General features: G+C 50.4%; 2 protein-coding genes and 1 long non-coding RNA gene across 3 annotated transcripts in view; 1 reads left to right on the forward strand and 2 right to left on the reverse strand.

Annotated features, from left to right (window-relative positions):
* CARPB (Carbonic anhydrase-related protein B) overlaps positions 1-21,541 on the forward strand; it is a 47,824-nt gene that overhangs the window by 19,396 nt on the left and 6,887 nt on the right. Inside the window, exons 3-5 of the mRNA XM_002134505.3 lie at positions 8,111-8,161; positions 12,067-12,203; positions 12,276-12,488. Of these exons, the coding sequence (XP_002134541.1) occupies positions 8,111-8,161; positions 12,067-12,203; positions 12,276-12,488 (401 nt within the window). The remainder of the gene's footprint in view (positions 1-8,110; positions 8,162-12,066; positions 12,204-12,275; positions 12,489-21,541) is intronic.
* Positions 16,363-16,979, reverse strand: LOC6901064 (N-alpha-acetyltransferase 38, NatC auxiliary subunit-like). The gene has a single exon (XM_002134507.3). The coding sequence runs from the start codon at positions 16,863-16,865 to the stop codon at positions 16,527-16,529; it is 339 nt and encodes a 112-aa protein (XP_002134543.3). The 5' UTR covers positions 16,866-16,979; the 3' UTR covers positions 16,363-16,526.
* Positions 19,745-20,882, reverse strand: LOC117184771 (uncharacterized). Its single transcript, XR_004470218.1, has 3 exons — positions 20,680-20,882; positions 20,532-20,599; positions 19,745-20,195 (listed from the first exon to the last, which is right to left on the reverse strand). It is a non-coding gene; the product is annotated as an uncharacterized lncRNA (long non-coding RNA).

Consider the following 21,541-nt stretch of genomic DNA (forward strand, 5'->3'; position numbering starts at 1 on the left):
GCGGAATCCATTTTGCATACGAGCATTCGCTGGGGCTGGGACTGGGGCTGGGGCTGGGGCTGGCTCTGTCCCCAATCTCAGGGGCCTTCCCCGTTAGCCCGTTAGCCCGTTAGCCCTTTACGGTCACTCACTTTCAAGGCGAATCTAATGAATACAAATGAATACACCCAACTTGAACCCTTCTCCGGCATCCTCTGGCATCTGGCATTTGGCATCTGGCATCCTCTGCTCGCTCTCCTTCGGCCCCACTCAGCGGTCGAGACTCACTTGAGATTCACTCGAGCTCGCTCGCCTGGCTGGCTGGCTCCTCCGAGTCCTTCGAGGCTGGGGCCCAGAGCAATGAAAAAATGCGAACCAATAGAGTTAGGGATACCCTGGAGACGGATGTACCTATGATTTGGAATCAGGCGGAGAGAAATGAGCACTGGGGGATACCCTGAAAAGTCCGGGAATGCGATTTCAGGATAAAGACCAGCATACCCCCGTCTGGAGGGGGCGGGAAAATGCCAGGCTGCCACACGCTGGATGCCCATTCTAAATGGCCGCAACGAAAAGTGAACAGAAGTTGGGCCCAGGGCGAGGACCCAGCCCCAGCACGAGCAGGAGAGGGATTCGCCGAAAAGAAAGAGCAGGCCGGGCCGGGCCAGGCCAGATTACAGATGGCCAAGTGAAAGTAGCAATTGGTGGCAACACAATGGAGGCGGAGGGGCACCGGGCACGGGGCACGGGGCAGCGTATACTCGAAGTTTGTGCACCCACTTCCACTTAGACTAATTAACGGCGCCGTCACTTGGATACTCTGGGATGTCCTCCGCCCTCCTTGCAGTCCTTCGACCAGCCGAAGTGCAGCAACAATTTTGACTCTCTCTCTCTTTCTCTTGCTGCTTTCTCCTGCTGCTCCCGACTCTGCGGTCATCCGGTCACTCAGCGCTCTGAAGACAGTCGTGCAACATCATTAAAACTCTTCAGAGGAGCTGCCTGCGGAGGGGTAGGGCGATGGGGATGCGGATGGGGATGGTAGGGAGAGTGACACCAAAAATGGGCTCGCTTAACTTTTCACTGTTTGCTCTTTTGCTGGGCAGCATTTGGCAGCAACAATTTGAGTGCTTGCCACCCTGCTGCCTCCTGTGGCAAGCAAAGGAAGGCGCCGAGGCACACCTGCAGTGCTGGTGGCACATGTATGGATGCAGTGCGAAATGTCTTCCTTCCCGGGCAACGGGCCCAAGGAACACTCAATGAAAGGTAAGGCCTGTCCGGGCGAGGGAGTGTGTGGTGTCGGAACTTACCCTCCGATTGAATACACCTTGTGAAGGGTATATGCATGTGTGCATGTATGTCGTAGCAGTGGAATGGAGTAAGAGGCAACTTGACAATAATGAGTGCAGCAGCAGCAGCAACAACTTGCCAAAGTTTAAGTGCAAAAAGCAGGGGAAGGGGGCGTTGGCGGTGGTGAGGCGGGGGGTGGCAGGAGTTGTGCTCTCGGAAGCAAACAAGCACTGTCACTCAGTTGTAAGCTCTCCTCACTGCCCGCGGGCGGCTCTCTTACACCTGCAGGTGCGCTCCACTCTCTCTCTCTCTCTCGTTCTGTCCCCACTAGCAAAAGCAAAGGCAACAAATCAGTGTCAGTGGAAAATTTACGCTTAAACCTGACATTCTTAATTCGCTTTCTCTCTGTGTCTCTCTCTTCCTCGGTTCTCTGATTCTCTTTTTCGCATAAAAACTTTTGCTAATATTTAAGTGCAAGGTTCGTTCTTTCTCTCTCTCTCTCTCTCTCTCCGTCTGTCCGTTTCCTTTGTTTGAAATTAGTTTTCTCTTTGGATTTGTGTTTGTTCCAAAGTTGGACATAGAGAAAAAGGGAGAGCAAGGAGATCGTTGGAAGGAGAGGAACAGAGGAACAGGAATGATCCTCCCAAAGCACGGAGAGGAAAGTTTCCAGAACTGCCAGAGACTCAGGCACGAACCTTTTCTAGGCACACTCTAGCATGCTCTAAGCTCATGCTCTAAGCTCATGCTCTCTCTTGCTCTAACTCTCTCATGCTCTCTGATCCGAAAGCTGCTTACGAAAAACGCAAAGCCAAAGTGACTGACTGGCGATTCCCTCTCCACACTCTGCTCTATCTATCCCGCTCAATCTCACATATACCCAGTCGTTACAGTTGTAGCTGCATTGCAAGCTCAGCTTTCAGCTTTCAGCTCTCTCTGGCTCTGGCTCTCGCTCACGCTCACGCTCTCCCTCTCGCTCTCCCTTCTCCATCGTTTGCATTGTCAACGCTCCCTCGCTCTGACTTTATGACGTGCCTTGTGGTAGTATGACGACTAGTGACAAAAGCACAGCAACAGCAAAAACACCAGCAACAAGAGGACAAACACGACAACGCTATGAGAGTTCTGCCCGTCTTTGTTCCCGTTTTGTATTTTAGTTCTATGTTCATTTTTGACACTCGCGTGGGAGAGGCAGCGACAGCGGCAGCGACAGCGGCAGAGCAGAGCTTTGTTCACGGATTTCATCACGGCCGCAAAATAAACGACCAAAATAGTAGTGGAAGGCGCAAAAAGACGGATTTTTGAGGTTGGCTGTGGGTCGGTGGGTTTTTTCGTTCTTCCTTTTCCTCTTACCGTCCTGTCTTTTGCACCCGTTCATTCGTGCCGTAAATGCCAGAGACTCCACAGAACGATGTCAGGCATCTACGGCTACCTACAATGTAGGCGATATTCCGACTAATGATCTGTTCAAATAATGTGGAACAAATGATACGCAATTCAATGTGTGGCCTCAGGCAACTCTTTAAGAATGTCCTTAAATGGAAATCTTGGCTCAACGTTATGGCGCATGCAAATTGATGCCACAATCAGTGGCACATCATATGGGTCACTCCTTCGCCGGCACTTCCGGGACGTTTCATGTGGAATACTCATACTGTACGTATGGATGGATGGATGGATGGATGGAGGCAACCTATCGGATTGATGTTTGATTATGGCCGCACCCTGAAGCCCCCCTGGCCCCCACACCCCGCCACCATCCGCCCCGTTTCCCGTTTCCCGTCTCCCCGTCTGGCCATCTTCCCGCCCTTCCCTTCCAGTCTTCCATTGTGCAAATGCACTTAAAGCGCAAATGGAAATCGACAAAGCAAAAACAGAGAGGACGGGACTAGTTGCGGCGGCGAGGAGGAGGGCGGCGGAGAGCGGAGAGCGGGAGCGGGGCAGAGGCATAAAATTTTAGTACTCTGTACGTAATTGAAATGGCATTTACCATTAGCCAAGCGGAGGGCAAAGGGCGTGCCAAGGCAGGCGAGGACAAAGGCGTGGCCGGGCGGACACGGACACGGACGCGGACGCGTTGTGGCGGACACACGAAAGCAAAAACCGAGTCGACAAAACTTAATAAAAATCAAAGAACGAGGTGTGGCCCAGAGCAACACACAGTGCTGGTGGCGGCCGATAGGTAGAGTGGGAAGGTGGGAAGGTGGGGAAATGGAAATGGCAATGGCAATGGTTACTTCGGACCAGACCTGGCCGAGAACCGAACCGAACGGAACGGAATGGAACAGAACTAAAAAATGAAATCGTAGCGATAGAAATTAAAAGCCAAAGCTGGCCACAAACAAAAAAAACCAGAGGCGTGTACCCCAGAAGGGGCTCCGTTGGGGCAGTGGGGGCGGAGCGGGGGCGGGGGCAGAGACGAGCGAGCGACATTGATTGAAAGCTTTCACTTGCTTGCGCTTTTAAAAGCGGACCCCACGCCACGGAGCCCGGGGAACACTCCTTGAGCTATTTGCATATTACTCGCGCTCGGCCCTCCCCTCCCCCCCCCCCCCAAGACAGGTCCAATGAATTAGCAGCGGCTAAGGATGGGCGGACAGGGGCAGAAACAATGATTTAAACAAAAGGAATCAGCCATGTCGGTGTGTGGCAGCCTGGAATCAAACATCGATCTGTCTGTTGCCTACAAATCGGGGAGTAATTCCACCACCGCTCTACTACCAAATCTCCCATAAGTGAATTGACTCACGAATCCGAATCCGTACTGCTGGTGCCACCTGCACAGTTTCTTGAGAGCCAAACCAATCCAATCCTTTCCCAGAGATCATCGCAAACACACCTTTCCTTCCCACTAGTCCTCATCCCGCGTTATCCCGAGCTAGCCCATCAGTTCCTTGGGTAGCGGCTTCTCAGGAGTTTCCACATGCAAGGCCGCTTTTGGGAAATTTGCATATGGTTGGCGATGGGCGTGGTCGTGGTCGTCGTCGTGGTCGGGGTATATTATGATAGTGATAGATATAATCAAGTTGGGCAAACATCAACAAAATATTATGTTACCCGCAGGCAGGAGCTGATGTTCTGGTGTCTCCCTGATATCCTGATATCCTGATATCCCCACCAACGACACATGGCGTGTGTGTGCAGCCCCCTCCGTCCCGTCCCCCGCCATCTGCCGGGAATGAAGGGAAACAACAAAAACAATCAGCTAAAATGGCAAAAAGGCAAAAAGCCGCGACAGCGTGACTAAAATGCGCACGTCAATCCTTTTTTCGCCCCCCCCCGCCCCCCCTCGAAACCCCCCTTCTAATACCCCCTAAATGACGCTGTCCCCCTTGCTGTAGTACCCGGCAATCGTAGAGAACACAACTGTACCTTGAACTATGACTGGGAAAGATGTTTGCTCTCCAAAATACCAGAAAATTACTCCAAATTTAAATACTGAATTATGTTGTAAGAGTATCTGTCCCCGAAACCTGTTTCAAGGTGGGTAGAAAAGAAAAGCGATTCGGTTATACATTCGTCGCGCGTCATGCGGCAGCGCCTCTCGTTTGCCGTCGCTTGTGCCTCCCGAAATGTTGCCAGTGGGAAGAGGGCATCCGATAGTCGGTTCGTTGTGTGAATGTGGGGGCCATGGGGTTTTGTTTTGGGCGCGCCACGAGTCGGCCATGTTTACGGGGCGTTTTTAAATGGACAGGAGACGCCGACGACAGCAAACAAATAGCAGGGGGGCGGTGGGGCGGTGCGGCAGGAGGGGAGAGAGAAGAAAGCGAGGAGGAAGAGGCAGAGATAGTGGTAAAGGCCGAAAAGGAGGGAATGGGAAGGGGAAGGGGATGGCGAGTGGGAACGAGGCGGGGCAAAGGCAGACGAAATTGAGCGCAACTAAAGTGTCACCGTTAATTTCCTGAGCGAAACGAACACGAAATAAAACTCCCCGACATCGAAATTGAAATTGAAAAGCATGAGACAAAGAGCAGATGAGAAAGAATAATAAGGAGACGAAGAGAGAAAGCCCCGAAGGGCGGCAGACAATTAGCACGCATTGGCCATAACCATAAACGACAAAACAACAATTAGCAGCAACTATTTTCGCTTATTGGCCCTAAACAAGGGACGGACGCCTGGAGGCCAAGGGAGCCCCAAGGAAAAGGAGAGCCCCAGAGGGAGAGAGGTCGGCCCCAGACGACCCCAGACGGCCCTGCAGACAGAGAGTTGTCAAATGATAAGGAAATTTCATTTGTAATTAATACTAAGGGCAGCGACGGCAAAGGACCTCGGGAGGTGCGGTGCGGGGGGGCACCGAAAGAGAGAAGGAAAGAAAGAGGCAGCCACAAAAGCGACAACCACAAACCGAAGCCAAGAAAAGGGAGAGCGGCAGAGGGGGACAACACGGATGCGCTGGCAGGACATTTTCCGACCAGAATGGGTCCTCTCACGGGGGCAGTCATGGAAATTAGTTCAACATTTTGTTGCCTTTTATGATTTCGATTAGCAGTGCGAGTGGAGGAGCAGTGGAAGGGTAAGAGGAGGCGTAGATCGTTCGAAGGCCTCTTCGGCTGGGAGCTCTCACTCTCGGCTCTGTTCGGGTCCACTCCAATGTACTCCATATGCGGGTGAGCCGATCCTCACACTGGAATCCTAGGGCGACGGGGTGGGGGATGAGCAAATCAAGAAACAGGTGATGTCCAGGGGATGATCCGAACTGAAACGATGGAGCCATGGCATTGCCGAGCACTGGTTCCAAGCCGAGTCCTTGAACCAAAAACCAAAAAGTTTCTCCCTTGGGAGGTCATTAATTTTCGCTTAAATTGGAAAAAACCCCCATGCACAAGTTGCAGAAAAAAAGGGAGAATATAAGGCAACAAACTGATGCGCGAAACGGGGGCAGAGGGAGGGGCAGGGCTAACAGGATGAGGGCAATAGTTTTGTTCGGATTCGGATTCGGGTCCGGAATCAGTGTCTGGGATCAGGGCTGCTGCTGCGGCTTCCGCTCAAGCTTTTGTCCCACTTCCAGATTCAGATTCAGCTTCAGCTTCAGATTCTGTTTCAGTTTGAGGGCTATTCGGGTCTCGGTCTCGGTCTCGGTCTCGGTTTCGGGGCTGCAGAAAAACATTAAAATGGAATTAAGCTTCAAGTGTGCCCCACAAGAGGACCGACTGCCGTGGCCATGTAAATCGCAGGGCGCAACATTCTGCCACAGCTACAATTTGTCGACGGCGAGGTCGCCATCCTTTCGGTTGGTTGGGTGCCAGGGGCACGGGGCACGGGGCGCGGGGCACGGGGCACGGGGCGCAGGGCACTGCAATGACGCAGAGCATTTAGAAATCCATTAATTTCAATCAGTGCCCATGACATTGCATTATTATTATTATTGTTATTATTGGTATTACTCTCGGTTGATGTTGCTCTTTACATTTGCACCCCTTTTGGCCCTTTTCACCCCCCTTCCACCCCTTTCACCCCTTTCGCCACTTTTCACAATTTTTCTGCCCTCTCACACTTCGATTGCGAATTTTCAAGGTTTTTTCCGCTGCTCTTGCTCGAAGTATTTTCAAGGGGGACTGCAAAAGTAAGGGCAGCTCTCGAAGAGCTGTCGAGATCGCGTACCACTTCATGGGCGTATTGATTTCGAAACTGCACTGCGGGCGGACCCATTCTCTCTATCGCCTGCCGATCAGCGCGGAACTACTGCCCCTCCCTTTCCTGATGGCATCCCATGGGGGTCCTCACCTCACCTCACCTCACCCGCCTGCGTGCCTGCCAGCAAACTTCCACAAAGATATCTCGAGTGGTGGAACTCGAGCTCTCAAGGTGTTCTCACCGCCTCGGAAAAGTTGCACCGTTCCCTTCCGGAAACTGCAGTGCATTTCACACTGCACTTTGTGGGGGGATGGAGGGTGGGGAATGGGGAATGGGGTGTCCCAGGAATGGGCAACGCGTTTTAATGACTCAACATTTCTTGACTTTGATTCGAGTCGCGGAAGGAAAGTAAAAAGTGCAGGTTGCTCGTCTGAAAAAGAAGAAGCAGGGAGGGCGGCCCTGTGGGCATTTGGGGTGTTTTGGCCAAAGCCATTGGCCCGCTTTTTTGTCGGCTGTCAAAATAACAAAGTGCTTCAGCTCCGGGGCCACGAAAAACGGAGAGGGAGAGAGAGAGAGCGAGTGAGGGGGGTCGAGGCGGGTGGGGGGGTGCTGTAGGGGCCAAAAGGCAAAAAGTGTCGATGAATGTTAAAGTTAACAAGTGACGGAAGTGAATTTACAGGACGGACGGGGCACGGAAGAGAGGGCGAAAGGCAGCCACAAAACAAAGGCAAAGGCAAAGGCAAAGGCGATGGCAATGGCAAAAACCGAAACGGACGAGAAACGAGAACGAACACGAAAAAATTAAAAGGCAAGTAAGCAAAAATCATTTCCACAGAGTGCAGGACGAAAAGCACAGCACGAAGGAGCGCCAGGACCCCCCAAAAAAAGGGGCTGCCTGGGATGGGAAAAGTAGGGCTCGGACAGCCCTGACATGAGATGGATGGAACTGAAGTTTGCTCGATTCGAAGGCGCCTGGGGCGGAGGGGGAAATGCGAGGACAGGAGATCCTCAGGAGATCCAGATCCAAGCGTGGGGGATGAAGGCAGCCCTACCTACCAGAGGGTAGGGCTCCCAAGGGCCGTGTTCAGAGCCCACATATCCCTGCCCCCGAGGGTACCTCCTGCTGATCCGCCCGTTGGCCCGGGGGGCTGGTCCTCCGTTTCCGTTGTAGCATCATTGCGTATTAGTTTAAGCCAAACAAACCACGACCTCCGCATTGTCGCCGACTTATGAATCAACTCTGGCTCCCGTTCTCTCGTTCTCATTGCAGTGCTCCTCGCCGTCAGCTGGGAGGATTGGTGGACATACGATGGAATCTCAGGTAAGCCGAAACCCCCATCTCCCTTTCCCCCTTCCCCCCTTTAGGGTTTAAGTTTCATAAATACCAACAACAAAGTAAATTTTAATCAAAGCTCACAGTGAGGGAGAGGGAGAGGGGGAGGGGGAGGGACTGTCGGCGGACAACAATAACCGCGACGGACGGAAGCGAAAAGTAAAATTTTCTGCCAAACGAGGAGCACGCGTCGCTTAAGCAACAAAGTAAAGAGAAGTAAAGAGAGCCGCGACGCCCCGTCCCGCCCCGCCCCGCCCCGTCCCGTTCTGGCAGCCCCTTCACCTGTGCGCTTGTGTGTGCGAGAGGGGTAATACTGCACTCATTTGCGTGAGAGGGGGGGGGGGGGGAGAGGAGGAGAGGAGAGTCCAAAGCCATGGACGGCATTGTTGTTGCCGGTGTAAAACGATTTTCCCAGCGACTGAAGCTGCACGCGTGAACTGCATGGAAAAAGGCACGCCGCTGGATAAGACGGAGGGGGGAGCCGGCGTCGGGGGAGGGGCTGTGCTGCTCCCACGGGGAAAGCACCATCGAGAGACGAAGCCGATTTGCAGCTGTCAAATGGAAAGGCAGACAAAGTAGAGTCGGGGCGGAGGGAGCGGAGGAAGCGGGGAAGAGCGAGGCCGAGGCCGAGGCAGAGGAGAAGGCCAGTCACCGGAGCAGTAGCTGGAGCAACTTTCCTTTTTTTTTGCGCCATTGTCTGGGGCATATCCCCTGGAACGTGATAAGCAAGGACTCCAGGACTCCGACGGGGACTCCCAACTGAGACGGAGACGGAGACAGAGACTGCGACAGACTCCGCCAAATGGAGGCGGCGTACATTTCGCCATGTGTCACACGGGGGGGGGGGGGGAAGGCGAGGCGAAAGGTCCGTGGAGATTATGTCCAGACAGGACGGCAGACAGCCGATAAGCACGGCTCTCTTTCTGTCGCACAGCCACTCTGCCCGGCACTCTCTCTCTCTCTCTCTCTCTCCTTTCTCGCGCTCTCTTTCTCCCTGTGTGAAAGCATCCTTCTTAATCTTATTAGAGAGCGACGCCATTTGCACAAGACAAATGCATAAATAAGTTCAAGTGCTTTGAATTTTGAATTGGATTTCGGAACACCCCCAGGGCCCTCGAATTTCCGGTGGAAAACACTGAGGGAGAGGGAGACAAGGGGGAGGTGGAGGTGGCGGTGGAGAAGTGGGCATCGGGAAAAAATCAAACAGAGAGAGGCAGGAAGGCAGCGCAGGGAGAAAGCCGAAGCGAGTGCCAGATGATCTCCTGCAAAAAGTCCATTCCCGTATCGAAGGGAAATGTGGAAAAACGGGCCCGCAAGGGGCTAGGGGCTAGGGGGGTGTGCGGGTATAGGTGGGGACATAGTAACACGTGTTGTCAACAAATTGCAACCGAAATCCAGGCGAACTTTGTGTCTCTTTGGCATAAATAAATTTGCATAAGCATTGCATACATGGCAGGAACAGGAGCCAGGACACGGGACCGGGAGCCAGGAGCCAGGACACGGGACCGGGACTGGGACCGGCACTGCGACCGGCACTGGGACCGGGAAAATCCCTCGCTGGAGGAAAGGGAGGACACCCAGCTGCAACGTGCCACTTGTTTAACGTGATTTGCACTCGCAACGAGTCAAATAAAGGCAACCCAAACGAAATCAAACGAAGCGTGCTGCATACCTCAAGGCCCAGACCAGCTCCAACTTCAGGACGGCGGGGGGGGTTCCCCTAACCATCACACGAAGGAGGACGGAGGAACACCAGGGAGCGAGCCAGCCAGCCAGCCAGCCAGCGAGTCAGCCAAGCCACTAATGTTGTTAATGGCTGCTAAAATCGTTTGGCAATTGCCTCATTGACTCGAAGCAAGGCGCAACTCCCACTCCCGCTAACAGACCATCCCCCACCCCCACCCCCACCACCCGAACGAAACCCGACGCCAGACCGCAATTTAATAGACTCGAGACTGCAATATCCTCCAGCGCTATCTGCTGCTCTTCATGCAACTCCGCGCCGCCATCGCGTGCTGCAACGCGGTGCATCGGTGCTGGTGATGGTGGTGGTGGTGGTGGTGGTGCCGTGACACGAAAACCAAGCACGACGCTTCCGATTTCCGCTGAACGAAACAGGAATTAATGGACGTGCCTGAGAGACGGCAGTACTTACTCACCATCTTGCAGATTGCCTGCCTCTTGGACTGTACTTCCCGTTGGGGGCCGAACAACGTCCAGGAAGAATCGACGCATCTACGAGTCACGCCGTCATCTCTAGACAGCATCTGGGGGCTACCTCTTTTTTGTCTTGTTCTCCCAGGCAGGGGTTTAGTGTTATTTTTGCCGTACTTTTCATTGGGATTTCCCCGCGAGCTTTCTTTTCGGCGGCTAATGCGATGGCATCGTTGAGGTCAACAATCGCTTAAACGCGTGTACGTGGCATATCTATGATTGAAGCTTTTGATTGCGGCCTCTCGCCCCGATATGGCGGCTGACGCGAACGTGTTGATTCTCGGGCACACTCCTGTCCTGTGCTGTCCTCCGCTCGCTGGCCGGGTGCGCCGTGCCCCATGCAGCACTACGTGTCGTATACGCAATGCGCCCTCGGGCGAGTCATTTTTATGGATGGCTGAGGCCGCTCCGGCCCTGCATCGCTGCATCTATGGAAAGGAGGTGGCAAGTGGCAAGTGGAAAGTGGCAACTGGCTCTGTGGAAATGTGTGCCATAAATGGGATTACAAGTAGATGGAGTTGATGAGGATGAGGATGCGGATGAGAATGGGAATGGGAATGGGAATGAGAATGAGGAGGCGATGAAAGGTTTTTCCGGAATGGAACAGTCTAAGCCGCTCGAGAGAGTAGCATAATCGGTTTATTTTAAGAGAAGAGCGTACATATACATATAGCACGAAAGGTATGTGGCAGGGAATGGCATCAAATCACTAAATAGGATTGATCCGAAGATATGCATGTGCAAAAGGCTTACATTGAGACCCAGTCCAATGGACTCTTCTTCTCGGCTGCGAAGGAATGCCGAATAATGGATTGTGAATGGGAGGACATACTCGCAGTAATAAAATTGGAACGGACTATGGAATATTGAAACCATTCATCATATATGTATGATCTCCATGAATGATGGAACTGTGAGAATGGGAATGAAACACGCAATAAAAGAGCTTTCGGAGTGTTCCTTCTGCTCCTCCCATCCCTTGTTCCCATGCGCCCTGTGTGGCCCGGCGACAATTGTTTAGACCAGCTCGACTTGATTTCATATTGCCATAAATTAAGCTCCCAGCCAGGATAAAGTTGGCCAAAACCAAAGCCAAAGCCAACGACAGACAGAACCGAAGATAAACCTGCAATTTTACTGTTTGCCCTATGGTCAGACCCGACAAGGGAGCAGAGGGGCAGCGTGGCAGCGGGGCAACGGGGCAACAGAGTGAAGGGGAGCGGGGAAGCTAAGCAAACCGCACAAAATTAAAGCAGTCCTCCGACTGGGGCAAAAAGGAGCGCAAGGACATGGACACAGACATGGAAATGGTTGTGTGGCCAGAATCAAACAGAGAGACGGGGAAAACCAAAAAGGCGAAACCGACGCAGGCCAACACCTATGCAGATGCAGACAAATATTGTAATGGAGGTCAGGTCCCGCCCCACTCTCTCACTCTTTCTCTCTCCCTCTCTCTCTTTCCGTTTTGGCCATTATACAATTTGTGGCAAGTTTTTGCTGCCCCATAGCCCTGCCCTGCCCTGCTCTGCCCTGCCCTGTCCTGATTGTGGTAGGCAAAGGAAACTTTTTGGGAACTGTTTGAGGCAAAGTGGGTTCATAAATCTCTTTGGCACCAATGCAAACGCATCGATTTGACAATTTTCATAGCTAAATCTGAAGATGGACTTTCATCATTGCAGGACCTGCCTTCTGGGGCCTCATCAATCCGGAGTGGTCGCTCTGCAACAAGGGCAGACGTCAGTCCCCCGTAAATCTGGAGCCGCAGCGCCTGCTCTTCGATCCCAACTTGCGGCCCATGCATATCGACAAACATAGGGTGAGCAATGAATAAGTGAAGAGCCGCGAAGACCTATCCAATCTTCCAATTTCGCCCTCTCTCTCTCTATAGATATCCGGACTAATCACCAACACCGGACACAGCGTCATCTTCACGGCCGGCAACGACACGGTGGCCAACTACGACGGCATGCAGACGCCCGTGAACATCTCGGGGGGTCCGCTGTCGTACCGCTACCGCTTCCACGAGATCCACATGCACTACGGCCTGAACGATCAGTTCGGATCGGAGCACAGCGTGGAGGGGTATACGTTCCCGGCGGAGGTAAGTCGACGAGACAAATGTCAATTTCAATTGTGCCCTACCAAGGGTGCCCTTTGCTGGGGCGAAGCCCCAAATTTGCCATTGGACACTTTGACACTCCTTGGGCCTTGGGTTCTATTTCGGTACGCTGTACGGTGTACGCTGTACGGTGCTCCCTGCCTGTCAACAGATTTCTTTTAGCTTCCAGCCCTCTTTAACAATTCAATTGTGTGTGATAAGAGGCGGCTGGGGTGAGGGGTTGGGGTTGGGGTGGGGGTTGGGGTTCATTGAGTCAAGTTTTTCAACTTTTCTTGCGTCATTTCTTTTCCATTCTGTCTCATTGCCCGCCCCATTGTGCTCTGTGTCCTCGCTCTAAACTTGTTACCAACTTCACCTTCCTCTTCCCCCTCCCCCTTCCCCCTTCCCGTGCCCCCACAAGCCTGCTCAAATATTTACACAGATAAACGAGCGGAAGTGTATTTGATCAGCATTTAACGTAGCAAATGTCGATTTGTCGCTGACAAAAAAATAAGTCAGTCAGCTGGTGGAAATACGAGCAAAGAAACGAAGCAAAGTCGCGAACGCAACAGTCGGTAGCCGAATCTAGATATACCCTTGCAGGTCCTCTGCTGTTATATAATATATTCACCAAATCTGGATCAAGCTGCAATTATCTCATTCACACTTTAAGTATTTCCTCTGCGTTGTCACAAATCACAATACTTCTCGAATAGGGTATTCAAAAATGTCAGAGGCACCCCACCTCCGCTGCTGGGCGGACGGGATGAGGAACGGAGTACAAACTTCCTAACTTCAGTCCTCAATGTTATCATCAACGCTCTGACAGGTTCAACATTTCGAGCGAGGGAGAGAATGTGCTGCTCTCTCTCTTGTCTTGGGCTTTGATTTGCCTGGCCTTGTTCTCTTTGTCCCCCTGCACACGCCCTTATGCTTTCGAGACAAATCATTCACACGTGTTAGAGTGGGAGAAGTCTCCCAAGCAGCTTCAGTTGTACATACACAAAACGGTTGTTCGCCTTCCTACATAGATTCGCTTTTGTGACTACTTATTCTTATTCGGCGATCGGCTTCGTCTGCACGCATGCCGATCGGGAGAGCGGCAGAGAGCATGTCTGCATACCCGAGCGGGTGAGAGAGATTTTCTGTCTAAGCATAGTCGATTCCGCTATTTGTCTGCTCTCTCGGTTGTTGTCGGCTCTCACAACTGCAGTTGCTGCAGCCAAAAAGCCAGCGTCAGAGGGTGAATGAGTTAGGGAAGATGAATTATAAGTACAGCTTGGACACATGGAATATATGTACATTGTTTTACATACGTATATATGTATGTAGAACATATATTTGCCTACGATTACACAGAAGTATTTTTATTGATTTTTGCACTTACCTTCAGATTTATTTTCATTGCAAGCACTCTGTGAATGATTTCACATTGTCATCAATTCCAGCTGTTGAGGTCTGCTGCTGCTGCTGTTCTCTGATGATTTTGTAGGAGTATTGTTTTATTTGTACATTGTTTTATGGCGTAAGCGGGGAGCATATTTATGTGTCATATGGCAGAATGGCAGACGGGGAGGTTGGGGGCCTTTTCTCTTACAGACGTCGACGCAGACACCTTGTCTGCCGGGCCCACAGTCTGCCCATCCCTTTCACGGCATCGCCTGACGGATGAACACATGCGTGCTTCCTTCTGTTTGCCTCCCCCTTCCCGTCTTCACGAATGCTTCAATGTGATTTTCTCGTTCCGCCTGCTTCCTTCTATTTGCGTCTCTCTTCCTCCTCTGTTCCTTGTTGTTTGTCAAATATGATTTAACCTTTCTCTTGTTGTTGTTCTTGTTGTTCTTGCTGCTCTTGTTCATTTTGATGTCAAGTTCATACGCTCACACATGCTCTCTCGCTTCAGTTGATTTTGCTAGCAGTTTATTAAAAATATGCAAATACGCGACTTTCGGCGGTCGGACTAGGGCTGCGACGGGGGACGGGGACGCGGACGCGGACACACACAGACTGGTGGGAGAGAATGAACAAAGCATCTCTGAGTAAGGCCTCTCTCTCCCTGCAAGGTATTTTGCGTAGCAGGTACAGCTTTGCTCTACTAAGTATTTAATGTACCTTGCTTGCCCCTCTCTCTTCTTCCTCTATGTTGTGTATCTCCGCTGCCGTCGCTAATTTGTCTCTTTCCTGCAGCTGTCCAGATGGGTCCTAATGATACCTATTGATTTGATGGTCCCCAAGAGACATGCCCATAGCCAAATGTCTTGCCAAAATACAATTAATTGCAACACTTTGCCGTTTGTCCTGCTCTCTGCCCTCTCGGCCATAATCTGCAGCTGCTGGCAATAGGCCAAGTTAGTCCAATTAGTCAATGGCCATGTTAATAAACTCATAATTTCCAGATGCTACCAGATTGAGAACTGAACGAAAGCGAAAGTTCTGGGACAGAAATGACGTCAGCTCGTCACAAAAATGGCACAAGCCGACCAAAAAATAAAATAATATCAAAATAAGGACGCAAAAACAGGAAACCTTTAGTTTTTTTTTTGGCCTTGGCATGCATCGCTCCAACATTTTCCAAATCTAAAAAAGGGAAAAATGCATTTATAATTTAATTTTTTTTTATTTCGCGAACACAGATTTACCTGATGGAAGGAAATCCATTTAACGTCTAACATTGTATTTATTTTCATTTTTTTTGAGGCTGAGCATTGGTCTTAACAGTGTGATATAGTTCTTCTTATAGTTTCTTAGATCTGTGTGCCCAGATAAAGACGGGCGGACAGACAGACATGTCCATTTCGAATCGGCTATTGATTCTGAGGTCGGAAATGGTTCCTTCTGGGTGTTACTCGCATAAACTTCCACCAAAAATCCAATATATTCTTTTTTCCAGCATTTTATTCCTTCAATCATCATTGTTGCAGTTGTAGTTCCTGCAGTTTGCTGTAGTATTGCCCAGGATATCAGAGCTAATGCTCTTCCTCTTGAAGCGAAACTCACAAGATTCGGAAAATCTAGGAGTAGTTGCCATTTCTGAGAACTCTTCTATGGAGTCTAGTGGGTCCTCAGAGCTTAGCCCTCTGTCCTCGGATTGGATGCTGCTGTCATCTGTCGGGCGGTCCTCAGCCACTTGACTTGACTCGAGTCGAGTCGAGTCGAGTTGAGTTGAGTCGAGCTGGGATTGGGTTGAGTGATGGGCGACACAGTTTTCATTTTCATTTTCATTCCCATTAGCATTTCGTTTTGGCTTCGTTGTCGTCATGCGGCGCCTTTGTCTCCTCTCGACAGCCAGCGAACAGGCAATCAAAAGTGAGCCCCCGACTGCAGCTGCAGCGACGGGCTGCCTGCCACAACAGGCTGCCACAGCAGGCTGGAGCGGCGGCAGACAGCAAACAAATAACGTTATAAATCTGTTGCATGTCAGCAGTTGGCGACTATCTCCGGCGGTAGAGTAGAGTAGAGTGCAAAGGAGTGGAGCGGTGATCCCCACTGCCACTGCCACTGCCACCGCCACTGCCGCCAATGTCAGCGCAAATTAATTAGAAATCCGGCAGGAGGCCACGTCCTTCCCGTAATCATCTGCCTCCGACTAGTGACTTCCGACTGCCGACAATGAGACGATAATGAAGTATGCGGTGTATTATTTTGGTTAAATTAAGACTAGTTCGGCTCCCCTCCCATCTGGTAGGGCTTCTGGGCAAATTGGGGATCGACAACTCTGAATGCCCCATTTGGTTTTAATCTGTTCTGAGGACGGGGATGGGAATGGAGATGGGAAAGGGGGTTGGGGATGGCATTGTTCCGATGAGTGAGCTCTGCTGTTAAGGGTCCTCCTCAAAGAGCTGCAATTCTGAGCCGAAACTGATTTCTCTGGGAGAGAGTATGGTAAAATGGAAATTTAATTTCAAAACTGCAATTCGGTATCACATTTTCTGGGTCTTCTAAATTGTAAAACCTCTGGCGGCTTTCAAATACAAGTTTACTCGGTTGAATTGAATCTAAGAAAGGTCTGGTCTGAACTGTACTGTACTTCGCCCTTGGGGCTTAGGGTCCCCCGTGGATGCACATGCAGACAATGTGCTCGCACGGGACTTTTACGGTGCCCAAGAACTTGGGCAGTCCATTCTCCAACGGATACTCGGAGCAGTTGCCGAGGACTATATTGACATCAACATCCGTTTGCAGAAACGTTCCCATCAGGACACGTCCGTCCGAAATGACAATCTTCAAGCAGCGTCCCAGCCACTCCAGCAGCTCCGCCATTTCCGGTCCCAGCTCCTTCTGGCCATCCAGTTCTGCGTGCATCATGATCGTGTACAAGGGCGTCATGGTCGTCCCCTGTCCAGCAGTCAAGTTGTATATGGTCTCACTCGGATCAGGCATACCAATCGACAGGAACTTACAGGAAATCCGCAAAGAATTTAATTTTAGAGAGTGCTACGTTTTGATTCACGTATGTATGCCTTTGAAGTGAAACTGAAATGTGACTAAGTGACACATTACATGCCGAAAAATACTTGGAAATATCAAAAACTCGATATCCAAATTCAATACGTAATCATCCGACGATTCCTTGAAGGACTGCTTGATGAAGCGATTCATCGGAGGCTCGGATGAGGATGAGGATGAGGAAGAGGAAGAGGAGGAGAGCACTGGCAAGTACTCCAGCTGCCTGGCTGCTTGGCAGACCGTAACGAAAGCCTCCTTAATGGCCCGGGCCAGAATTTGATCAGCCTTAATGAATTCGTAATTGGCAATTTTAATTAATCCCCACGAAATCCGCACAAGATTGCAGCCGTGTCTTGGATTTCGTTGGATAGGATGCCGGATGCCGTTGTCATAGGATGCCACCAGGTGGGTTGACGGGCTGCTGAGATGATGATGCTAGGGAGATGGTGGGAGGACAGGATGATGGCGGGGAGTAATCGGAGGATGCGCTATTTCTATATCCAATGCACAGTTGCTCGATTTTGGATTTTGATTTGTTTTTGGCGGCCGAGCCGTGGCCGGGCGGCCATTTAGCACGTGTTTCCTATGGCTAAAGCCTAATCATGCTGCCAGAATATGGCCAAGAGATGGAGTTATCGTAGAGATGAGAGTGCCCCCTTTGCTGCTCCCCAAAAGAGCCGACAGGACTAGTATGGATAGACCTCGAGTATCGGCCAAAACCCCTCACAATCACGTGCTCATCTCTGGTTCCACATAATGGACTGTCCCCACTCAACCCCTTCTTTTGAGGGTACGTTAGACGGCCTGCCAACCTGCCCTCGGCAGCCGTGCGGTTGGCCGCCCACAGCCCCCAGCCCGCGGCCCACGGCAACGGGAACGCCAATGGCAACCCCCACGACCGACCACCAGCTACCGACGACGATGGCTTCACCATTAATTTACGCGCTAACCATGAAAGTACTTAAATATACAAATGTATCTCTGTCTCATCTATCTGTGCACTGCACTCACTGAGAGAGAGAGGGGGCTCGGAGGGGACAGAGACAGTCAGACAGCGACAGAGTGAGTGAGTGAGTGAGTGAGTGGCACCGAGAAACGCCAAAATATTTGCTGCTAATGAGGTCGTGTTGTAATTTCGAATACCCCGACAGCCCCTCTACGGTTGCCCCCTTCCCAGCCCAAACAATCCCTCTTCACTCCCCCTAAGCGACCCTGCTACCCAGCCACCCCTTTTCTAACAATCCGTTTAAAGGCCAACCAGCAATTAAAGCGATTTTCGTGCGCGTTTTTTCTCCCTCGCTCCGTTCGTTCGTTCGTTCGTTCTTGGGCTTCCGCGTTTTAAAACGCTACTAAGTCGTTAATGTGGTCTGAGTGGATTTGTGCTGGTTTTCCCCCTCCCATTGAACCCCTCGTACCCCTCGTACCCCAGGAATACCTGGAACACCTGGCTGGCTGGCTGGCTGGCTGGCTGGCGGGGTAATGAGTCTGGCAAAGTTTTTGATTGGATTATGAGGCTAAGAAAGTCAGGTGTTAGAGCGTTACAGGATTGCTTGTTTGCGTTTTAAAACGCCTGAAAGTTTGCTTTATACGGACCAAAGTCTCCTGGAATCTGCTGGGAGATTCTAAAATCGTTGGAGAGTTATGTGGAGAACGCTTATAGTTTGGAAACGCTGATAGTAATTTTTTAAACACAGATTGAAACGTTTCGGGTCGCTCGTAGCTGTTGGTTGATCCGTTTTAAAACGCGCACTAAGAGCGCTTAAGTTTCTCTCAAATATTTAGTAGTTTCATAATTACTTAGTGACAATTCTTCACAACCGACTCTTCTGGCTGTTATCCATCTGTCGGATCTCAGTGCATCTTCAGCGTTTCCATTTGGGTGCGTTTTAAAACGCAGGCAAAACGCGTGTGGCCTGAGCTGCTCATTTTCGTTTTTGCATATCTTCCGCTCCTATTTTCCCACATCATCCGCATCCGCATCTTAATCTGGCTGTTTGGGGCAGGGGATAATTAGCAGAAAGTGCTACAAGTGCATCAGCCAGAGTGCCAGCGTGGCAGGGAGACAGTGAGGTAGGGGCGAGTCGCTGTGGCAGTGGCAGAAATAGAGCGATCCAGGTCCGGCAAAGTACCACAAACTTCTTCTTTCCCCACATATGTATCTCTCTTCTCTCTCTACATCAGCCTCTGTGTGTGTCTGTGTGTGTGTGTGTGTGTGTGTGTTTTGGGAGCGTGTTTGACAATGTCCCCAGTGCGTTGTTAAGCTAATTTGCTTCATTTGTCTAGAAAAGTGACACACAGACCAAAGAAGGAGCAACGGGGCGCCAAAGTGTTGACATGAGGCCATGTTCTCGGGCCTAGACCAGCAGACACTGCTGTTTAGGCCCGATCCTAGGCACTGGCACTGGCCCTGGCATGCCATGGCCAGCATTAACGGGTCGCCCGCCCGGTCAGTGCAACACGAAAGCCAAGTCAGCCAGCTAGTAGGAGCACAGAAGCCAAGAATACCACTAGTCCGCCTGCCCCACCCTATCCTTCTCCGTTTTGCTACCACCTCAAATTGGTTGGGGCACACAGTGGAACAGAACAGAATGGGTATGAATAGCTATGCAGGGAGAGGCAATCAGAGGCAACGAGTCGGTGGCAATCAACCCGAAAACAATAGCAAAATAATTTAAAAAAATCCAGAAAAAAAGACAGAGAGAACTAGTATATTATATTATTATAAGAAACAAAAAAATACAGAAAATAATTCAAACAAGATAAAATACCAGAAAATACCAGAAAACAAAAGTTTCGAGTGGATTAATAAATGGAGTAATATTTTTAATGCTAGAAAAATACCAAAAAATATAAAAATTAGACAAAATACCTTTTAAAAATCAATCGATAGGTGTGGGTTGCGACAACTATTCCGCTGCAACGGCGAAAAGTGTTGGTCAGTGATTTGTGAAAAATATCTTTAATGCTATTTTCGTATCCCACCTACTGTTTGCCATTTTCAACATTTAACCCAGATAATCTGCAGTATATACCACTGTGCGCTCCGGCTTATCGACTCGGCCTGGTGGGAGAGGAGAACCTGGGTGAAGGGGGAGGCCCTGCCGGCCTCGACGGCCTGCCAACCTAGGCAAAAGTTTTAGCAGCTGGCGTCGCGCTGGTTGCTTTGTCCGTTCCTCGTTGTCAGCTCGTTTACTCTGCGCCCTGGACTAGGCCTGGTCCTGGAGTGCTGGAGTCCTGGGCTCCTAGGGTCTGGTCTGGGCCTGGCTGTGGAATCCATGCAGTGAAAACATGTGTAATTGATCTGATTAAGTTGCCTCTGCCTCTGCGTGTGTTTCAGCGTGTGTGTGTGTGTGTGTGTGTGTGTGTGTTTGGGAAGAAATATGCCAGGAGCTTGTGCGGACTTCTCCTCCTCAAATAAACACACACAGGAACACACACACACACACAGTATGGGGCAGACAGCCCCACAGGCAGACCGAGAGGAGAGCCCGGAGGGCATCCCGTAACGCCGCTTAGGCTTTGGCTCTTTGCTAGGGCCGTGGGGTGGGGGAAGGGGAAGGGAAGGGGAGGCTTGTTGTCCGGCTATTTGCTGGTACTTACACTATTTGTTGGCCTTGTCCTTGTTGTTGCCACTCCTTGTATCTATTTGCTTGGGCCAGAGGCTTTTGCTGTTTAATGAAACGGAAATATAACATTTTAGTTTGTGGTCAAATATTGTATCTTTTTTTTGCTTTTGTTGGTGTTGTACCACAGTCTGTGTTTGCGATACACAGTAGGGCTTTGAATGGAATGTGGATATCCTTTATGATTCAATTGGAATTCATCTAAGTAGAGAAGTGCGAAGTGTAGCCATAAACGAGTTGGGAAGGCCGATTGGAAAGACTATTGGAATATTTTCTCTTCAATCGAAATAGTTTCTGAATACGAGTAAATATTTATACATATTTTTAGTGTAGATACCTTTTCCGATAGCTTATAGTTAAAATATGTTGTTGGTTTTCCAAGTTTAGGCACCACTTTTCTGAAACTCTCATCGGAGATCTTTGGACAAAGTCGGACACTATCTGTCGGATACGAGAACTTTCAGTTAGCCTAATGAAAGTGCCACACCATCTGTCTGGCCTGCCACTAGTGTCATCTATGTATGTATTTTGTTAGATGCTATTCGGTTAATTGAATTTTGTCCATTTCCGAAGCCTGGCATCTTCATTCTGCCACATTCTCGGCAAGACTTCATTTGCATTTGCATTTGCATTCTACAAAAGTAAATGTGTGGACAGTGCGTTTCAAAAGTGTTACAGTGTCTGCTGGTACTACGCGTATTTTATGATACAAATATTGAAGTCCGATTATTTGTTGGTACTTTAAAAGATTACTGCCATTATAGCTGGGGAGCTCCTATCGACCGATGTAATTCCTTTATGGAATGGGCTTAAATATCATTCTTGTAAGCTATCAGAAGATATCTCCCGGTAGTTCAATGGCGAAACGCACTGTTCTTTATTTTTTGACTGCAAATTTTGTTATATTTGCCGAGCAAGCTCCTTCCTCCCTCCCACCACAAAAAAGATTCCACTCACAGTTGGTGGAGACCAAAACATTTGGGGAGC

The sequence above is a fragment of the Drosophila pseudoobscura genome, chromosome X (assembly GCF_009870125.1).
Source record: "Drosophila pseudoobscura strain MV-25-SWS-2005 chromosome X, UCI_Dpse_MV25, whole genome shotgun sequence".
Classification (NCBI taxonomy): domain Eukaryota; kingdom Metazoa; phylum Arthropoda; class Insecta; order Diptera; family Drosophilidae; genus Drosophila; species Drosophila pseudoobscura.

What these genes read in the sequence shown, in the direction of transcription:
- LOC6901064 (XM_002134507.3), bottom strand. Translation starts at nt 16,865, where the DNA reads ATGCCTGATCCGAGTGAGACCATATACAACTTGACTGCTGGACAGGGG.